At 36.8% G+C, this 20,512-nt stretch overlaps 2 protein-coding genes across 2 annotated transcripts; one reads left to right on the top strand and one right to left on the bottom strand.

Annotated features, from left to right (window-relative positions):
* Positions 1–10,557: 10,557 nt before the first annotated feature.
* LOC18612682 (O-Glycosyl hydrolases family 17 protein) lies at positions 10,558–12,872 on the bottom strand. Its single transcript, XM_018118733.2, has 3 exons — positions 12,537–12,872; positions 11,144–12,442; positions 10,558–11,016 (listed from the first exon to the last, which is right to left on the bottom strand). The coding sequence occupies exons 1-3, from the start codon at positions 12,583–12,585 to the stop codon at positions 10,979–10,981; spliced, it is 1,386 nt and encodes a 461-aa protein (XP_017974222.2). The 5' UTR covers positions 12,586–12,872; the 3' UTR covers positions 10,558–10,978.
* Positions 12,873–15,787: 2,915 nt separating this feature from the next.
* LOC18612680 (Tetratricopeptide repeat (TPR)-like superfamily protein) lies at positions 15,788–17,880 on the top strand. Its single transcript, XM_007049587.3, has one exon. The coding sequence runs from the start codon at positions 15,852–15,854 to the stop codon at positions 16,998–17,000; it is 1,149 nt and encodes a 382-aa protein (XP_007049649.3). The 5' UTR covers positions 15,788–15,851; the 3' UTR covers positions 17,001–17,880.
* Positions 17,881–20,512: the final 2,632 nt, after the last annotated feature.

Raw genomic sequence — 20,512 nt, 5'->3', positions numbered from 1 at the left:
CAATTCTTTAACAATATCATAACACTACTCAATCATAACTTACATGTAATCTTTCTAAAGATCCAACTTTTCTACTCATCAAGAATCATTTAAAACTTAACTAACTATGAGTAGTAGTTTGCCACAACTCAAAGTGGATAAGGTATAACCCCTTATCTTGGAACTCATTGGGAGTGACAATCCACCCTAACTCCTAACAAATAGGGTTTAATCTCCACTATCTTGGATTATTGAGAGCTTTTGTGATTGGCATCTCGCTTCACCCATGTTGTGAGTGGTAGTCCGCCTAAACTCATAGTGGATAGTGGTAAAAATCCCCATTATCTTGGATTACTCATAAACATATATGATCCATCATATCCGTACATTATAACATCATCATTTTATAGCCTTACTTAACTATGGCTCATGCTTCATTTTCATACTTGTCTCATAAGGTATATGGAATTACATCACATATAATTCATAAACATACATTACATGCTCAAGTACATATCACATAATCATTTTATAAGCTCATAGGTGCGAATGTCTACATCTACCAAAACATGTCATCTAGTATACATGCATTGCATACTCATCATATCAACTTAAACTCATTTGGAAGGAAATCATTGAAAGGGCTTGTCCCCCTTGTTAATAGCTAATATATAGTAAGATATTTACAGACGTAGTATATTCAAAAACTTCTTTGAAATTATTTGGATTCAAAATATTTGAATAGTCATCATAAAAATGGTATTTAAATCATGAAAGATAAACACCTCAAAAATTCATGCTTTACTTTACATATAAAATACTTAAAAAGGTGCATTGTGAAACCTCAACTTTTCAACCAAAAGAAGGCTGAAAATTTTCAACAAAGACACATAGATCGAGCTATTTCTTTATGAGTTGTTGGAAGGGATTCCTAATCAAAAGATCTTTAAATTTATCGCTTATATAATGATTAAATTGTGAAAGGATGATGGTTGAAAGAATGGAAGGAAAAAGAAAAACGAATTCGTTCTTGCAAGTTAAGGCATGAAGGGTTGATCCATAAAGGTATTTTGGCTCAAGTTAGCTACTGAAAATGTTAAGGATCAACCCTTGAGGAAGGGAGGGTCGATCCCTATGTCACAAAACACTTGGGACAACTTTTGAAAATTCAAGGATTGACCCCCATGGGTTAAAGGGTCAATATTTACAAGATAAAACACTTAGAATAGCTTCTAGAACCAAAAGGATCAACCCTCAAATGTTAAAGGTCGATCCCCGCAAGTCATAATGTAAAGTTTAGCCTTTGGAGCAAAAAGGGTTGAACCTTAAGCATTAAAAGGTTAATCACTAAGGTGAAAGGGGTTAATCCCTAGGGTTTAGCGAGAAAAAATAGAAAGGCCCTAACTTGAGCCCTACTTCTCATTTTTCATTTCCACAGCCTTCATTCACTTTCTAATAACCTCCAAATTGTCCTACAACCATGCAAGACCCCATTGAGCAAGGATTCAACATTCTAAACATGAATCTAAGGTGAGATTTACCATTTTAAAGTTTTAAAGACTATGGGTTTAACTTAACACCTTTTTCTACGAATTTTAGCTTATTATTCTTTTTTTCAGTTGAGGATTTTGGGGGTTTTTACTCTTCAAAAAGGTTTTTGAGGTAAGGATACTTAAGGTTGTTGAATAAATGATTTTGGTTTGAAGTTTTGAAGCTTGTTGGAATTTAAATGGAGAACATTTGATTACTCGACTAGTTTCGATAATGGGTTTGCTAGAAACTAGGAAACTTATGATAGGATTTATTGTGTTAGGTGATTGTTAGAGCTTGAGATCTTAGACAAGCAAGGTTTTGGTGAAATTGAAGCTTAGGAAAAATATGTTTTTTTCAAGGTGAGTGAATACACTTGTTTAAACTATTTTAGTATATAAAGTTAAGTATGATATATTGAATTGGTTACCTTACCTGATTTGAATGCTATGCTTTCAATAATAAATCAAAATGTTTATATCCAAATGTTTTTAAAGAATTTTTAGAATTGTTATACTATGTAAATATCACTACTACATATTAGCTTTCAATAAAGGGGGATAAGCCCTTTCAATTGTTTTACTTCAAATGCCTCAATTCTGTTATACTCAGGAAACGAGAAATGTGTATGGATATATGGATGATAAGTGGATGTAAGTTTCCCACCTTCGTACATGACGATAAGCATGATGATTAAGCATTTTTGGGAGAATACTATTCATGGTAAAATGGTACCTAAATTGTTGCTTTGGAAATTAGAGATGAATGCTTAGGTGGATGTAGACGTTCCTACCCTTAACCTTATGATATGTTTTATGTGAGGAATACTCGAACATATGAATCATGATTCTTTAGGATAATAAGTGATGCAGTTCCACATGCCCTATGAGGAAGTATAGATGTTAAAGTATGAGTCTTAGTAAGCTTGAGCATGTTTTGATAATGAAATAAGTTATGCCTTTGTTGGGTCAACACGTGGGAGGGTTTTAATTGCATGTATGACAAGCAGACACGTGGAGCAAGTAAGCAATTCACTTCTATTTCCTTTCCACTGTCTAGTGGCTAGTTTTGTTTCTAGAAGGTCAACCTAAATTCATGTATACCAAAATTTAAAGGGGATGAATAGTTACGTGGCTATTGGTTTCGCCTAAAATGGCCTCGGTGGCGGCAAGAATTTTCGTGTGTAAGCAGCGAACAACCATAGGAACAGTAATGGATAAGAATTCTCATTGCTTTTGGTTATCTTTGAGGAAGCCTTGGTTTTGCCAATTAGCTCAAAGTTGGCATTAGATGGAGACTTGAGTTGTCTTTCATTCAACAAATTGTTGTCAAATCTATGGTATCTCTTTAACTGATTTGGACGACTCAGTGTTACTTTCACCGATTTGGCATCATCCTCCTAACCAAAAGAAGTTCCAAAGATTTAGGTTCTAGATTTTGTAGCATGCATGTTTTTTGGGTGCTTGTTGCTTTTTATTCATCCAAATCACAATAATTTAGGACCAAAAGATTTTACAATTAGCCACCCCGTCATTTAGCTATTTGTATTGTTTGCCTTTGTTGTACTGTGTTGCTCGGCTTCAGTTGATTAGCTGGAATACTAACCACCGAATTTCTTAAAGGGTCTAATGTTGTAGTTAACTGAATAACACGGAAGGGTCCACATCCATTGTACTATGAGGCTCTTGGTTGACTTTATCATTTGTTTTGGCCTTCCCAATCGCATTTCCCCTATTATTGGCATCCATATAGTCGATGTTAGTAGTCGCTTTATTAGTATGAGTGTTTCCTTGGATTACGTTGTTACTAATATTGATAAGGTTTTTTTGACTAACAATGACATTGGGAGTTGGTTCTATTGACCGCTCATCATTTAGTCTTTCCCCAATATGTGAACCATTCTGGTCCTCATTGGTTAGATCATGAGATACGTCATCCAAAATGCTAAATCTGGATCCCTTGTGTTCAACCCGATTTATGGCGACCATCACCCTTTGGTTGCTTCGAGACTTATTTCTTCTCTGTTTTCTCCTAGAAGCGATCATCCAAGGTCCATATATAGACTCCTCAGCCTCAATCCTCTGAGTGGATTCTTGGGGATACTCCTTTGAAGCCGGACTTATGGCTTGTTTAGTGCAAACCTCTTTAGTATGCTCGTACATGCCGCAGTTGAAGCAGATTCGAGGTAATCCTTCATACTCTATCTACTGCAGTTTGTCATTTAAGTAGAAGCTCGGTAGTAAAGGCTTGGAAAGGTCCAACTTAACAGCCACACAAGCAAATTTGCCTCGTTTACCAGCAATTGTGTTGTAATCAATTTTGATCAATCTCCCGATTAAATAAACAACTTTTCGAAGGATAGTTTTGTGGTACATATGTAGTGGCATACCTGGAAAACGAACCCAAGCCACCACTTTGAAATGTTATGCATATCGCTCGAATATGTTTGTGACCAAGGATGCACCGTTAAAATAATGCCCTAAAACCACCCACGGCCCATCTAATAATGCTCTTAGAAAGTCATCCCTTTTCTAGAAGAGAATCAAGTAGTTGTTCTCCTCCATATCTAAGATATTGTAACTACCCCTGGGTTTCCGCAGTAACAGGATCTTCTCACATAGAGTCTTGTAAGACAATGGTCGTCCCAGCAATAACACTATGACAGATTGTTGCCATTTCTTTGCTAGAACTTCCTGTATTCGGTCAGAAACAATAATGGAGGGGATGCCACCGACCAATCCAAACTGTACTTCGTCATCTGATTCAAAATTTGCATCCTCTTCTGCTGTGTCCGTGTCATCTTCATCCATTAACTCATTCTCATCGTCAGAGTTGACATCAAGATCTGTCTTCTCTCCTTTAGAGCTAAGTAAAACCTCCTTAAATGAAGGGTTGCTATGAATAACCATCTGATCACCCAATAATGAAATCTCATCATTTAGGGGATGAAATCTACTTTTTTTTCTTGATCTATCGTCAAGGGTGGTAGGATTTGAGTTTTTCTACAAAAGCACCGTTGGTGCAGACGCCATTATTTAATTTGATTTTTGATAATATAACAACAAAGGAAATTTGAAATTAAAACTCAATTTGGACGTCACATCAGATCCGACAAATCTATTTAGATGCATATTTTATGTTGATTTTCAGTTATATTAAGAGATAACAAGACAAACAGATGGGTAAAGGTAAAGCACTGAACATAAGAAATTCTGTATGCCATTCTGCCAAGTTACATGATACTTTGTCATGATTAGAGAGAAAAATATGGAAACAAAATAAAAAGATTTGGACTTTTTATCCATTTAATATTAAAAAATTGTATATTTGCTATTAAACTTATGAAGATTTTTAATTTCCCTCTGTTAGGATAGTCTTGAATTGTGATTTAATTAGGATTGTTTAATTCTAATTAAATTAGTATACCTTATAAAATAGTCTTTAAATCTAGTTAGATTAGAATAACAATTCCTAATTCTATTAGGATAAGATTCCTAATTATATTAGGATAAGGTTATTGTATTTGATACTATAAAAGGACCCTATGGGTTAAAGAATAAGAATCACCTAGATTTAGAGAGAGTGATTTAGGTGTACGTGGGATAAGGGTTATGAGTTTGAGACTGTTCTTGTAATCTCCTGATTTTTCTCTTAGTGAATTTTTCTCTGTTGTTGTGCCCGTGGACGTAGGTCATCAAAAGACCGAACCACGTAAATTCTTGTGTTCTTGTGGGTGTGCTTGATTTCTTTCTTTCTTTATTCTATTGATTGGGTTAGATCTTGGGCAATTCTTTAGAGACAATTCCGTAATTTCCCAACAAACTGGTATCAGAGCTTCAAGGTCTTGGGTCAATCTGAATCTCGCTATGGCAACTTCGTCGACCAAGTATGAGATTGAAAAGTTTAATGGAAGAAACGATTTCAGCCTGTGGCGTGTTAAGATGCGCGCATTGCTAGTGCAACAAGGACTGTTGAAGGCACTGAAGGGAAAAGAACATCTTCCCTCGAATTTATCTGATGGTGAGAAAGATGATCTTATGGAAAAAGCACATAGTGCTATTCTCCTTGCTTTGTCTGATGAGGTGGTAAGAGAAGTCACGGATGAAGAATCTGCTGCTGCAGTGTGGTTTAAACTCGAAAGTATTTATATGACCAAGTCCTTGACGAATCGGCTTTATATGAAGCAACGATTGTATACTCTCAAGATGAGTGAAGGTACGTCCGTTAATACCCACATTGATGAATTTAATAGAGTTATTCTTGATTTAAAGAATATCGATGTTAAAATTGAGGATGAAGACTTAGCCTTAATTCTTTTATGTTCTTTGCCTCCATCGTATGAAAACTTCGTGGATACTATGCTATACGACCGAGACACTCTCACTTTCGAGGATGTAAGGGCATCTTTAAATTCCAAAGAATTAAAGAAGAAAGTTGGTGGTATTCGGAATGAAAATCAAGCAAAAGGTTTTGTTGTAAATAGAGGTAGAGGTAAAGAGAAAGGCTTAGACAGAAAAGGTAAATCTAGAGCAAAAGGGAAAACTTGCTGGAATTGTGGTCAGAAAGGGCATTTTCGTCAAGACTGTACTAAATTCAAGGATGATGAAAAGTTCAATAAGTCTGAGAATACTGCAAACGTGGTTGGAGATGACTTTGATACTTTTGAGGAAACTGATAATGTTCTTGCAATTACTAATTGTAACCTGATGGATACATGGATCTTGGATTCGGCTTGTTGCTTTCATATATGTCCTAGGCGTGATTGGTTTACAACTTATCAATCTGTTAATATGGGCACTGTACAATTAGGAGATGATTTCTCTCTCTCAGTTGTTGGAATTGGCACAATTCGAATCAGGATGTTTGATGGTATGGTAAGAACACTTGAGGTAAAACATGTCCCTGACATGAAAAAGAATTTAATATCCTTGAGTTTGTTAGATAAGAAGGGCTACAAATATAGTGACCAAGATGGTGTCTTGAATGTATCTAAAGGAGCCTTAACTATCATGAAGGGCAAGTTATCCGGTGACCTTTATTGTCTAGTGGGAAACACGGTCATTGAAACTGTTTCTGTGGTCTCATCTAATGATTCTGAAGATGATGTAACACGTTTATGGAATATGAGATTTGGTCATATGAGCGAGAGAGGGATTAGAAAACTAAGTAAGCGTAGTTTGCTGTGTGGTCAAAAGAGTGAAAAGCTAGATTTTTGTGAGCAACATAGAGTGAAATTTAGCACTAAAACTCATCAAACCATGAGTATAGTAAACTACATCTATTTAGATTTGTGGGATCCTTCTCCGGTGGCATCAAAAGGTGGATCATTATACATGTAGATCTTTATTGATGATTTTTCAAGAAATGTGTGGACGTATCTTCTAAAGGCTATGAGTGAAGTGTTAACCACCTTTTTGCATTGGAAGGTATTGATCGAGAAGCAGACTAAGAAAAAGATCGAGAGCTTTCGAACAAACAAAGGTTTGGAATTTTGCAAAGGTGAGTTTGGTCTATTCTACAATAATGAAAAAATCATTAAACATTGCACTGTCGTCAAAACACCACATCAAAACGGTATTGTAGAATGGATGAAGAAAACACTTCTGGAGAAAGCAAAATACGTGTTCTCTAATGTTGGCCTAACCAAAGTATTATGGACAAAAGCTATCAACAAGGCTTGTTACTTGGTAAATAGGTCTCCATCAACTGCAATTGAATTAAAGACTCCCGAGGAAGTTTGGTCAGGTAAACCCGCTGATTACTCTATATTGAGAGTATTTGGTTGTCCTGCTTATGCTCATGTAAATGATGGTAAGCTTGAGCCGAGGGCAAAGAAGTGCATATTCCTAGGCTATGCATCTGGGGTAAAAGGTTATCGACTGTGGTGTACTGATCCGAAATCCCCAAAATTTATGTTAAGTCGGGATGTTACCTTTGACGAGTCTGCATTACTTCATGGGATAAAGTCTAGAATTGCAATCTCATCAGACCAAGAAGTTGGCAAGCAGGTGGAGCTTGAAATCAATGCTCTTGTGATAGTGCGAGATGATAGTGAAATCCAGAAAGAATTGCAAGAGGTACAAGAATTGGTATCTCAACGAAGCATTACTTGTATTGATGGTGATTTTGATTATTATGTTTTATTTGTGGAAGTAGAGATTGATGAGCCTTACTTTTATCATGAGAAAATTATATATGCCGAGTCTTCTAAGAAGATTGAGTCTCTACACTGGGATCAAACATGGGAGCTTGTGAAAACACCTAAAGTTACTATTGAAGTTGGCTTAGTATATGAAGGAGGTGCAAACACTAGTTGTAATGTGGTTGGCTTCTCCGATTCAGATTTTGCTGGTGATCTAGATAGTAGAAGATCTCAAACGGGGTATGTGTTCACTCTCTCAGGATCTGCAATCAGTTGGAAAGCAGTTCTTCAATCAACCGTTGCTTTGTCTACAACTGAAGCTGAATATATGGCTGTGACCGAGGCAGTGAAGGAGGCTTTGTGGCTTAAAGGCTTGGTTAGTGATCTTGGTTTTGAACAAACACAAACAGTTGTGTTTTGTGATAGTCAAAGTGTTATACATTTGACTAAAAATCAGATGTTTCATGAGAGAACCAAACACATCCAAGTCAAGTGTAACTTCGTTCGAGAGATTATTTCTAAAGGTGAGATTGTAGTAAAGAAAATAGCTACAGATGAAAATCCGGCAGATATGCTAACTAAGTCAGTTTCTGGGATAAAGTTCAAGCATTGCTTGGACTTGATCGGTGTTCGTAGTGCTTGAGGCCCTTTGGGGCAGTGGCGGTGTCGACAGAGATTGATTCGTAAGGTGGAGCTTGGTGAATTCAAGCCTAAGGTGGAGATTTGTTAGGATAGTCTTGAATTGTGATTTAATTAGGATTGTTTAATTCTAATTAAATTAGTATACCTTATAAAATAGTCTTTAAATCTAGTTAGATTAGAATAACAATTCCTAATTCTATTAGGATAAGATTCCTAATTATATTAGGATAAGGTTATTGTATTTGATACTATAAAAGGACCCTATGGGTTAAAGAATAAGAATCACCTAGATTTAGAGAGAGTGATTTAGGTGTACGTGGGATAAGGGTTATGAGTTTGAGACTGTTCTTGTAATCTCCTGATTTTTCTCTTAGTGAATTTTTCTCTGTTGTTGTGCCCGTGGACGTAGGTCATCAAAAGACCGAACCACGTAAATTCTTGTGTTCTTGTGGGTGTGCTTGATTTCTTTCTTTCTTTATTCTATTTATTGGGTTAGATCTTGGGCAATTCTTTAGAGACAATTCCGCAATTTCCCAACACCCTCTTTAATGAAATTTTATATTTTGGTGATTTAAAAGGGTCAATGCATCAAATATAAATATTTTAATTTATACTGAAGTTATGATGAAACTCTATAAATAATTTTAAAGAGGTCAACATCAATGTTTTTTTTCTCTGTGAAAAACGAAGTATCGAATTCTATTGCGAGTCAAGGACACTGAGCTAATGATCATATGCTATAGAAAGAGCAAAAATCACTGCTAACAACAATCTTTTCCTCGTCCCACAAAGAGAAAAACAAAGCTTAGCAACACATTTTAAAATTTGAAGTTACGTTGATGTCATTTTGGTCAAAGAAGGGCGGATTTTTTCCTCCAATGCATCACATGCCCTTATATTGCAATCATGGATTCTCGTCAAATTTACTGTAACCAATGAATAATGAGAAAAGAAGAAAAAAGTTGTGATCATTGTTGTGTCAACCATTTGTTCTAAACCTTTCTACCAACAATATGATGGAAGAAAGGCCAAGAGCCAAAGCACGCGCATGTTTGTGTAACCAATGCGCATATGTGGGAGCAGCAGAGTCAGTGTCCCTGCAGGCTATATCTTTACCTTGAGTTTAAAGTTCGATCTCTTTTTGCAGATCTTGCTCGGTGAAATACGGGATGGTAAACAAATTTTACGTCTATAACAGCTCCCCTGGTTTTGCTTGGTCTGATTTGATTTAAGCAACATCTCCATCTCGCTCTCTGAAACAAAAAGCCAACGCAGGAAAAGGTGAAGAGAAAAGGTGTTCAAAAGAAGAGGAATCTGTCCAACCACCAGCCACTGACTAGAGAGCGCATAGCATCCATATTGTGCATTAAGTTTTAGCTGAATTAACAAGCTTCCTCACAATTGGACATGTCATGTCAATGCTAAAGCTGCTTTTAGACCACATTTCATAACTTTGTGGTTTGATCTTTACCCAATGACAGATGAAAATTGACACTACTAGTACTAATTATCACATTTTGCTAAAAGGTTTTTGTAATGTAATGATGTTGTGGGATCTTGGGAGTTCGGATGACTCCCGCGTTGCATGCAAATCCATAATTAAACTCGTGTTATGAACGGTGAACGGTGAACGTGTGTTGATCAATTGATGTCTCTATGTGAGCTTTCTTTCTTCTTTAGGTAAAAAAAAAAAAGAATAAACAAATAAATAGTTGTAGTAGTAGTAGTAGTAAAAGATTAATGAAGCGTTGTGTTCTCTCTATGGTTTCTTTGAGCTTAACCCATTTTGTTGCTGCATCATTGGATCTCATCCGAGCCAATAGAGAGGCTTGAAAACGAAGCACATAATTTAAGGGCTTAGCGCTTTTGTATTAATCAAATTGATGGGATCATGGATGATGATGCTATGGAAATTAATTTCAGCCAATTTAATGGATCATTTGATTTCTAGTTTCCCATCATTAAGAGAGAAGAAGAAAACATTTAGAGAGGGAATGGGACAAAGGATGGGCCAGAGCAGAGTGGGATGGCTCATGGCTGGAATCCAAGGGGAGACACTTTCAGAAAGGAATAAAGGCACAGCGGGCCCCAGCAAGCCAGCACTACTGCCTACCATGTACAAGCTTGCGTAGGGAAAAGAAATGCCAAAAGGCCGAAGCCTAAAAGGTTGAAAGATGCAGCAATCCTGGAAATTAAGCCCTCTTTATCTAGCCGTTGGCAAAAGGACCTATGGCATCATCTCATAAAAGTAAATAGATAATAAAGACCAACACCAACCGAAAACCCGTTGCTTTTCTTTATACGATGAAAAGTAAAACAATTAGCCGTTGTTGAAATGAAGCTTTCTGGAATAGACTAGACTAATACAGCACAGCAAACAATATCAAGTACTTCAGATTAACAAGTGAGAATGACTGATTACAGCAATGTGGTTTGGGTGCCCATTTTACTAATCATGGAAATTTCCTGGAAATTGCAAAAGACAAAATCAGGACTGGAATTAGAGAGGTGTGCCTTCCTTCCCATTCCCAGAGGGGCTAGGCTACAAAAAATTACTAGAAATAATTATCTTATTTTCAAGTATCTCTCGCTCCCTCTTCAATACAAACGAGTAAAAGGGGGACCCAAATCACTGTCTGAGGAGGACCTCCTAAAATCCCAGTCATTGGATTGTGTAAAGCTTCTTCAAAGAGTCACACTTGGAAACTTGCAGTGTCCAAAACCTGCAAAAGGAAAAACAGAATACTATTAAAAGAAAAGATTTCAACAAAGAAAACCAAGTAAATTTGGCAAACTTCAATCACCCTAACACTTATCATTAAACTTAAAAAGAGAAGAAAATAAACTTACTTGGATCCTTAGCCGTCTGAGTAGCCAAGCCGTTAAAATAACAGGTCGCACCAGTCTGCTTTAGCTGCGACCAGTAAGAGCTAAAGGCGTAACTCGCGTGCCAAACCAACGAATCCGGTTTGAAGCATTCCTTTCCGGGTTGAATCGGGTCACAAGTTTTATTCCCCTGCGAACACGCGTACGATAATGCCGAACCCAACTCGCTCGCATTAACTCCTCTAGCCGCCACGCACCAAATCTTCCCCTTATACGGCTCATTATTATCCGGCTTTGGCAACGGTTCGAAATCCGAATCCGGCGTCTCCCCACTCAAATCGATCCCGTACACATTCGACCCATTAGGATACAACAACCCGAAATGCCGTTCAGTTCCAGGACCCGGCTTCTGGTTCTCATTATAAAGAGCAAATATGAAAGACGGAAGAACCCATCCGGGTCGGGCCGGAGTCCCAATAGCTGGCTTGGCAGTTAGTTTCTTTATAGCATTGCGGTTGTAAGTAGCGGCATTGTAAATGTTGGCTCCGATTTGATCGATATCGCCAGCATTGGGCCAACCCGTTTCTGCAATCCAGATCCGAACATCCGGGTACCCGAGTTTTTTCATTGCGAAAACAACCGAGTCAACCATCTGGTCAAACATATTAGTGTAGGTTAAATTGGATACCGGGTCGGTGTACGTTATGGTTCTGGATTCGAAAAGCGCGTAATCGAGGTTAATATTTTTGGGCTCGCTCGACCAAGGGAAATATGGGTAAACATCGAGGAAGTAGAAAGATTTGGTCCGGCTTAAAAACTGTAACATCGGTTTAACGATCGGACCGGCAATATCAGATCGGAACGTGCCGTTCGAAGGTGGAAATGACGATTCCAGGACATCCATTGCCATTGAGGTACCGACTTTGATTTTGTTGAGGCTATGGGTTTTTAAGGAATTTTTTAGTTTACGCATGGCTGGTACGATGCTGTACCAGGTTTCTTTAGGGGAACTGCTGATGACTTCGTTGCCGACGAGTAGGTATCGGATTTTGGTTTTTGGGTAAAAAGGGACAACATTCGATTCGACCCAGGAATCGGCTAGTTTCTGATTGGTGGAGATGTTGGTTAGGAGTTGGTTTGGGACCATGATCGAGACTTGGAGATTAGTGTCTTTGAGAGCGTTAAGGATGTCGGGATTTGCATCGTAGATTTTGACGCGTTTGGCTCCGAGGGATTGTATTAGCTTAACTGATTGTTTTGGAGATGGTAGATTGTCCCCTAGCTGACCATAGTTTATTCCCACTTGACTTGAGATCTCACCTCCTGAAAACAAAATAGCAAAGGAAGATTAATTGAAACCCGAAAAAAGAACTGGAAAAAAAAATGACCTTTTCGGGAAGTTTCCGAGAGAGCTTACTGGAAATGGAAAAGAAAAGAAAGAGGACAGAGAGACGAAGAAGACCCATTTTCAGAATCGCTGGCCAGATGCGTCTTCCTGAGCCTGGTATTCAATCTCCAAGTCGCTGGTTAAAATGGTAGGAAGCAACTAAGAGAGTAGAAAAAGAAGGTCAAGCCGTTAGGGAGAGAAAGATTGGACTTTGAGTGAACAAGAAATGATAAGAAGGTGAGGTGGGTTAACAAAGATGATATAGGGAGTTGAACCAAAGCAGTGACCAACGAAATGGTCGTCAAAGGTTGGGTTTCCTTTCGATGTGTATTGGAGACTTAGGGTGGGATTGGAATGATGCTTTTTAAATAGACACTTTACCTTTGTGAGAGGTAAAAGACGAAAGAAAGAACCTAAAAGAAGAAACGATAAAGTTAACGAGAATCAAATAAGAATAAATAAGACGGTGCAGTGATATTTAAGTAATAAAAAAGTTGAAAAGTAACCCATGGGGGCAGGGTGGGGCCTTTTCTGTGATCTATTATTAGCTCTTGTTCAGTTTCCAGTTTCCAGGAAGCGTAGGAAAAAGCAAGAGTGAAAAAAGCGGAAAAAAGACCCTGTCTGAAAAAGAGCAGATAGCCGTTTGAGTGGGGTTTGTGCCTGGCTCCTCCACAGGTAAGCAGCTGTTCTTTGATGTTGCTGTTGCCTGTGGCCTTCTGAGTCAGAAATGTGTGCTTATGAGCTAGGCAGATCTATGTGCCTTTGATGTACATCTTGGTACCCTTTCTACGAGCATGATTTGTCGTGATTGTTACTCTAACAGTAAAGATTAACGAGGTTTTCAAAATGACATTCGGATTAGCATAGCATCTCGGGCAGAACAAAAATAAAACGTGTCTATCATATGATAGAGAACCAAACTCGTATGATACTGATGCCAATATATTAAGGCTAATATACCGGTAAAAAACACATAAGAGATCTCATTCCTCTCCATCTACTCTATTTTTAGGCTTCTTCTTTTATCTGTCTCTCAAACTCGCCACCCCACCAATCTGATTAAATTGAAACCTGGACTGGATGCATATTACCATACCCCACAACCGTGAAATACATGTTCTCAAACAGAGAGACTGATAAAATTATGAAAACGAAAAAAACAACAGAAGAGTTGCAAACAAGAAGCATAATAGAGGGTGCATTTTGTCAAACGTGGTATGGGGGAAAGAGAATTTTATAACGGTAAACAAAAAACCATACATTTCACTCTCATCTTACATTTAATTCTGAAAAAAAAAAAAAGGAGCCACATCCAAATGACCAATGTTGATAAGAAACTTTGGCCAGTTTTATAAAAGGCTAAAACTTTTTGCGTTCTCTGAGGGCATGCAATAGAATAAAGAAGAGGTGGTTTTATAAAGTGAAAGCATGGAATTAGGAATCGTGGAGTTTCATCATCAATTTTCAGTTACTAATATGAGAAAGACGATTGGAATTAAGGAAGAAAACGATGATCCTGCAAATAATATAATTAGGTTGAAAACAAACAAAGCATTAATTTACGCTCCCCACATATACCTGTGTAGTAGTGAAAACAGAATCACCTGCTTGTCCCTTTTTCCCGCAACATAAATGGTAGAAAAAAACAAATATAATGACAAAAACTCATGTATGTAACTTTTTTTTTTAATCGCAATTGAGCGTTGTACCATTTATACATATGCTACTACATTAATTTTGCTGCAATACACTCTTTCTCTCATTACTTCTAAAGACTCTTTGATACTCACAGCCATCTGACTAGAAACTCACCAAATCTAGAGGGTCAAAATCCCAAGGCCGGCTAACATGCCAAGATTGTAGAGCAAGGAAAATGGGGCTGCATAGGATTTTTTTCTTTTCTTTTCTTTTCTAGAACCAAGGGATCAAGTAAGGGGAACTTACAGGGGACTCTTCCTTCCAACTAAAATAAGGGAATATTCTTTCTTTTTATCAAAGAATAAAAATAAATTTTCATATAAATTAAAAAAATAATTTGATAAGTAAAATTGTTTTAAATTATAAATATTAAAAATATCAAAATAAAACTAAGAAAAAAATCATTCTATCTAAATAAATTACAAATTTTGTAGTAATTTTCATTTTTTGTTTATTTTTGTCTACCTTATAGTTCTCTTTCTTTTACCAAACTAAAGATCCAGAATTGTTATACTCACTTTGAAAGAACTAATTGCTTATGGAATATATTCTATACTCTAGAGTAGTGCTGTTTGACTTTACATGTTTGTCCTCCAAGTTGTCTCAAGCCCTTCTGCCATATTAGGAAAGATATTTGGTGGTAACCTTTGCTCCAGACCATACTTTAAAGTTTAAACACAATGGTTTTTAATAGAAGGACTATAATTGACTGCTAATAATCCCACCAAAAAAGTTAATTATTCTTTGAAAAGAAGGATAAATTCCACTCTAAAAAGAAGGATTAGCCTTCGCTCTTAAAAAATAAAAAGAAGTCTCTCAGACCAAACATTACCGAATCTCCGAGCCAAGACAGGAGAAAGAGAGTAAAATTAATAAAAGATGCAGCCAATGCCATTATGAAACACAATTACTACCTCCAACAACTGCATCAGCATTGCCGGTGTATCAGTTCCTCAGTTCTCACGAAACCACCCTCACTCGTGCTTTTACATGACCATTTAAACCTACATTACCCTGTATTTGATGCAAAACTCCATCAACCAATCCACATCCAATTTCTATTTGTATGCTTTTCCTTCCCTTCAATAGCATGATGCTCACCACTCACCAAATATCAAGTCAAGAACAAACTTACACCAAAAACTGATTCAGTCCGGTCTAACTTGTTCAGAGCTTAACTCCATGCAAAGTAAAAATCAATGATAAAAACTTAAATGCTATCTTTAACAAAGTAAAAAACAACCATGTAGGTCTACAAACTCAAAATGATCTTCCTTACTCAGAAACTTGATCCAACTTGATTTAAGAAGGCTAAAATATGAATGGAAATGGAATCAACCTCAATTCCATTGCCACCTTGGACTTATCTTAAAGGACCTCGCTTTCCAAATTTTGCCCTAATTGAACCTTAAGCCTTTGCCAGGCCGCCGGAGCCCGGGGAGAAGATGGATAGCATCTGACCTTATGCTTATATTAGGCATAGATCCAAGCCTAATCTGCTTAATCATTAAGGAGGCCTAGCCCATCCGAAAGAAAAGAGTCTGTTCTAATGCTCTTACTTTTTGGGCTCACATTCACGCAACAAAAACTGCCTAGGGGTTTCTTTCTTCCTACTTCCGTTTCACCCGCTTAATCCCCGACTAAAAAATGCCTGTAGCCTTCCATCGCTTGCTTACCTCCACTCTCCAGAAAACCCCCAAAAACCTCCATTCCTCTCCACTTCCGGCTGTCTTCTCCTTCCATTTCACGCGCCCCTCACTCTATCACCGCACCTTTTCCATCCCACCCCAAAGCCCCGCCTCACCCTTTCTTCGTCCCCGAACCCGAACCCCTCTCGAGACCCAATTCGAAACATGGATCCAAAAGCTTAAACCCGGCTTCACTACCGCTGACGTGGACGCAGCATTGCGAGCCCAACCGGACGCCGATTTGGCCCTTGACATCTTTCGCTGGACTGCCCTGCAACGCGGGTACAAGCACACCGATGCGACCTACCTCACCATAATAAAACTCCTCATCTCCGCCAAACGCTACCGCCACGCCGAAACCTTAATCGAAGAAGTCATCGCCGGAGCCTGCCCCATTAGCGTTCCTCTTTACAACACCATAATCCGCTTCTGTTGCGGTCGTAAGTTCCTTTTCAATCGCGCTTTCGATGTTTACAAGAAAATGCTGAAATCAGATGATTGTAAACCCACGCTGGAGACGTTCACTTTATTGTTTAATTCTTTGCTTAGAAGATTTAATAGACAAAATGTTTGTCATGTATATTTACACGCGGTCCGGTCCTTGACGAAACAAATGAAAGCTTTAGGAATTATTCCGGATACTTTCGTCTTGAATATGATAATTAAGGCGTACTCCAAGTGTTTAGCTATTGATGAGGCAATTCGGGTTTTCCGTGAAATGGGGTTGTATGGATGCGAGCCTAATGCCTATACATATGGTTATATTTTCAAAGGGTTGTGTGAGAAAGGGAGGGTGGCGCAGGGTTTTGGGTTGTTTAAGGAAATGAGGGATAAAGGGTTGGTGCCGAAAGGGAGTGCTTATATGATTTTGATTTGTAGTCTTGCGATGGAGCAAAGACTTGATGATGCGGTTGATGTTGTTTCTGATATGTTGGCGAATTCGATGGCACCTGATTTGTTGACTTATAAGACTGTATTGGAAGAGTTTTGTAGGAGAGGAAGGAGTCATGATGCTTTTGAATTGCTGGAGGATTGGAAGAAGAGGGATTTGTCTATGGGCCAAAAGAATTACAGGATTTTGGTGAATGCACTGCATATTAACAATTGAGAGTGAACTTTGTATTCTGGTCTAGGATACTATTTGAAGATCTGTGTATTTGTCTCTAACCTAAGAATGTGGTAGTTCTAGCTGTCAAACCAGTCTTGAAGCAGTGAATTTGTTTGTACAGCTTGACTTACGAAAGAGAGATGCAGAACTGAATTATGACTTTTGAGGGTTTTTCTTTAAATGGATCTATATTTCATTGTGTCTATTGTCAAGGATAACTTTACAATCAGTAGGAAGGTGGAGAAAAGGAAGGGAGGGAAGATGTTGATCCTGTTTGTTATTAACAGGATGCCCTGTTTAGCTTGATGGAAGTGAACATTGGTCATTTGTTCACGGAGACACTGCAAAAGGGTCAAGTTTCCCTGTGGCTGGCTTCAGTGCCGGTGTTTTCTCTGATCAACTGTCAGAAACAAGTAACTTGACACTAGCAATTTGCTTCTTAGTATATCTAAAATGTTAGGTGAACATAAAGTGGCTGGTCATGACATTTCACTGATAGTGTTGGGACAAGAGGATGATAAATTGTTTTGCAAGTGGAAGAATATTATCAATTTACATGAAGATTTTTGGTTAAACACCTGCTAGCAGCTGTAACATTAAACACCTGCTAGCATCTTGGATGATACAGCTGCGGCAAAAATGGTGTCATTGCGTTTTGTTGTTTTCTTTTTATATACATTCATGCCTCATAAATATTGGGATCTTGTTACAAGACAAGATTTACTTGTATGTACCCTGGGTGAAGATTGGTTAATAAGCCTACTGTGTATGGAGGAGCAGGCAGCTTCTGAATTGTTGCTGATAATTAATGAAAGTTTGCAGTCATATGATTTTGTTGTACTAGATTTTGTAATATTAAGAGTAATCATTGGCTACTTAAGAGGTATCTTACTTCTTGTGGTTGTTTTATGTTGGTTAAAATTCGGGCATTTCAATTTTGTACTTTCCACCCCCACCCCCCCCCCCCCCAAAAAAAAAAAAAAAAAAACTGCGGTTTCTTCTCAGGAATTGTATCCTGTCACCAGTTGAAGAGCAAGATGGATTTTACGCTGGAAGTTGCCTTGGATTATAAAGCTCTGATGCTGTATGTGCCTTGCCTGCTTGGGGCTAACCAGTAACCTCTAACGTAGCTGTGCTATTGAGGACTGTGAGGACAAGTGCAGGACAACCGGCCGAGTATCATCATCTGTTCAAGCTCCAATTGGCATGAAATTATGCTGTTTCTTTCCACACTCTCAACAAGAAGAGAACAAAATATTTATTCAAAAAAATTATTTATCTTTAACTTTTAGAACTGCATGGGCATCTATCTATATTATTCTGCAATTGTGATATATCACGCAGCTTTAATGGGAACAGTGCTTTTCTCTTCTAGACTGAACAGGATTTCAACAAAAGGATGATCCGTAAAGTGAGTGGACTCAGTTTCTGTGACCTTTCGAAAGGTTTCGCAAGGCTTGCAAGGTTTTCAGTGCCAATCAATTAGTGAAGGCTTAGTTTGATCAGTGAATAATTCGCAAGGTTTGCAAGGTTTTCATTGCCAATCAATTAGTGAAGGCTTAGTTTGATCAGTGAATAAGTGAAACCAGGAACCAATAAAACATAAAACAAGGGATGACAAGCTTAAGAATTTGTTTACTTTTATCATTTACTTTTTATTTTTTAACTAGAAGAACAAATATTATGTTTGAATTAAGAAAACGAAGAGTAGAATTAATTTAATGTTTATGATTGACAAAATATTTAATAATGATTTTACTTAAAATGGTATCACCTTTTTCATTTCTTTATTTTAAACTAGTATTATTGTTTTGAACACATAGATTGAAGTTTTTAAACTTTACAAGTGAGATTATAAATAACTGTTATATGTGTATTTAATAATTAACTAGTAGTATTCATTTTTTATTTTAATTAATAATTATATAAATACACATGTTTTTAAAATATAAAGTTTGAAATACAAATAATTAAATATTTTAATATTAATTTATAAATTATTCGATACTATTAGAATTCATATAACCATTTTACATACCAACATCTATACTTTTATACATATTATAGATTATATAGACTAGTATTTTTTGCTATATGTGCACATGAGTACTTGTTTTTTATTTATTTTAAATAATAATTAAAAAAAGAAAAACATTTCAAAAAATTTTTTTGTCTGACACATCAGCATCATGTCAGCATCGTTTGACATGTTATTACCACGTTACCATTACTAATAGTCAATTTGGATAGAGTTAAGCAGAGGGACTTGATTGCACAAAATTTTAAAGTAAAGGGGTTAAATTGACCAGTTTTAAGGTAAAAGGAAGAAATTGACAAAAAACCCTATAGTATAGAAACCTATGGAGTACTTTTACAAATATTTGTTGTCACGTGCATTATGTCACATACTAAGACTTTAGTCCAACTCGTATGACCTTAAATTTTGAAAATTGAGCTTAAGTAAGTCTCAAAACCCACATAAATGAGAGTCTGATAAAGGAAGAAGAGAGAACTTTAGAGAAATGTAAAGGATTCTTATTTTTTAGTGTATTTATAGGTTGATAGCCCTAGAGATGTAAACAGGTAGGGTACTTGCTATTTTTAAGGTACCCAACCCCAAAACTATTTAAATACTAAGATACTCGAACTTTATAAAACTCAAATAAAATTATAAAATACTACCCAAAACCAAACCCTATTAGTGTAGCATTACTTGTTAATTATCTGAATCCGTTAATTACCCGATTTTTCAAAGCACATTTTTAGTATATGAATACCATTTAATAACTCGAACTTGAAACCCAAATAAAAAATATTTTACATTAATTCATATATAATTAACTAACAATTAAAAACTATTCCACACTTGCACCTAAGCATTTGGCTCAATAATTAATGCATGATCTCTTTGCTTAAAAAAGAATGAATTCGAATATCTCTTTCTTAAAAAAAAAAAAAAACTCTTCCACAATTAAAATCAACAACAATACAACATAAAAATAATACAAGTGTCATATTCAAATGAAACATAAAACAACATGAATACATCATAAATTTCATTTGACTTCCTCTTCTTCCTCAACATCAATTGTGCAAAGTTCACCTCCAACTGAAAATCCTACATAAATTAAAATAATAAAAAATTATGTAACTTGAAATATAATAAATATTTTTATAAAACAAATGAAAAAAATAACTATTATATTATTCACCTTCCATTTCATTCTTCAACTAATTTTGAATGCACATTAATGCCTCCAAAGTTTTTGAATGAAGCCTACTTCGATGTTTGCTCACCACTCCCCCACTAGTACTAAAAGTTTACTTGGATGCAACCGAAGAAATAGGAACAACAATAAAATCTTTTGCCATCATTTACAATGTGGGATACATTAACCCATTTATCCTCCACCAATTCAAAATATCAAAATATCCAGTCCATGATGCAGGTGCCTCATCTAAATAGTAATCTAATTTTGATTTCACATTCCCATCACTAGAAGAATAACTCA

This window comes from Theobroma cacao, chromosome 1 (assembly GCF_053813885.1).
Source record: "Theobroma cacao isolate CCN51 chromosome 1, ASM5381388v1, whole genome shotgun sequence".
Classification (NCBI taxonomy): domain Eukaryota; kingdom Viridiplantae; phylum Streptophyta; class Magnoliopsida; order Malvales; family Malvaceae; genus Theobroma; species Theobroma cacao.
This window is presented reverse-complemented; position numbering and strand designations above follow the sequence as displayed.

Coding starts and splice junctions, on each gene's coding strand:
- LOC18612682 (XM_018118733.2), bottom strand. CDS start 12,585: ATGGGTCTTCTTCGTCTCTCTGTCCTCTTTCTTTTCTTTTCCATTTCC. Junction 12,443..12,536: donor TCTTTTCTTTTCCATTTCCA/GTAAGCTCTCTC, acceptor TTTTGTTTTCAG/GAGGTGAGATCTCAAGTCAA. Junction 11,017..11,143: donor TCAGACGGCTAAGGATCCAA/GTAAGTTTATTT, acceptor TTCCTTTTGCAG/GTTTTGGACACTGCAAGTTT.
- LOC18612680 (XM_007049587.3), top strand. CDS start 15,852: ATGCCTGTAGCCTTCCATCGCTTGCTTACCTCCACTCTCCAGAAAACC.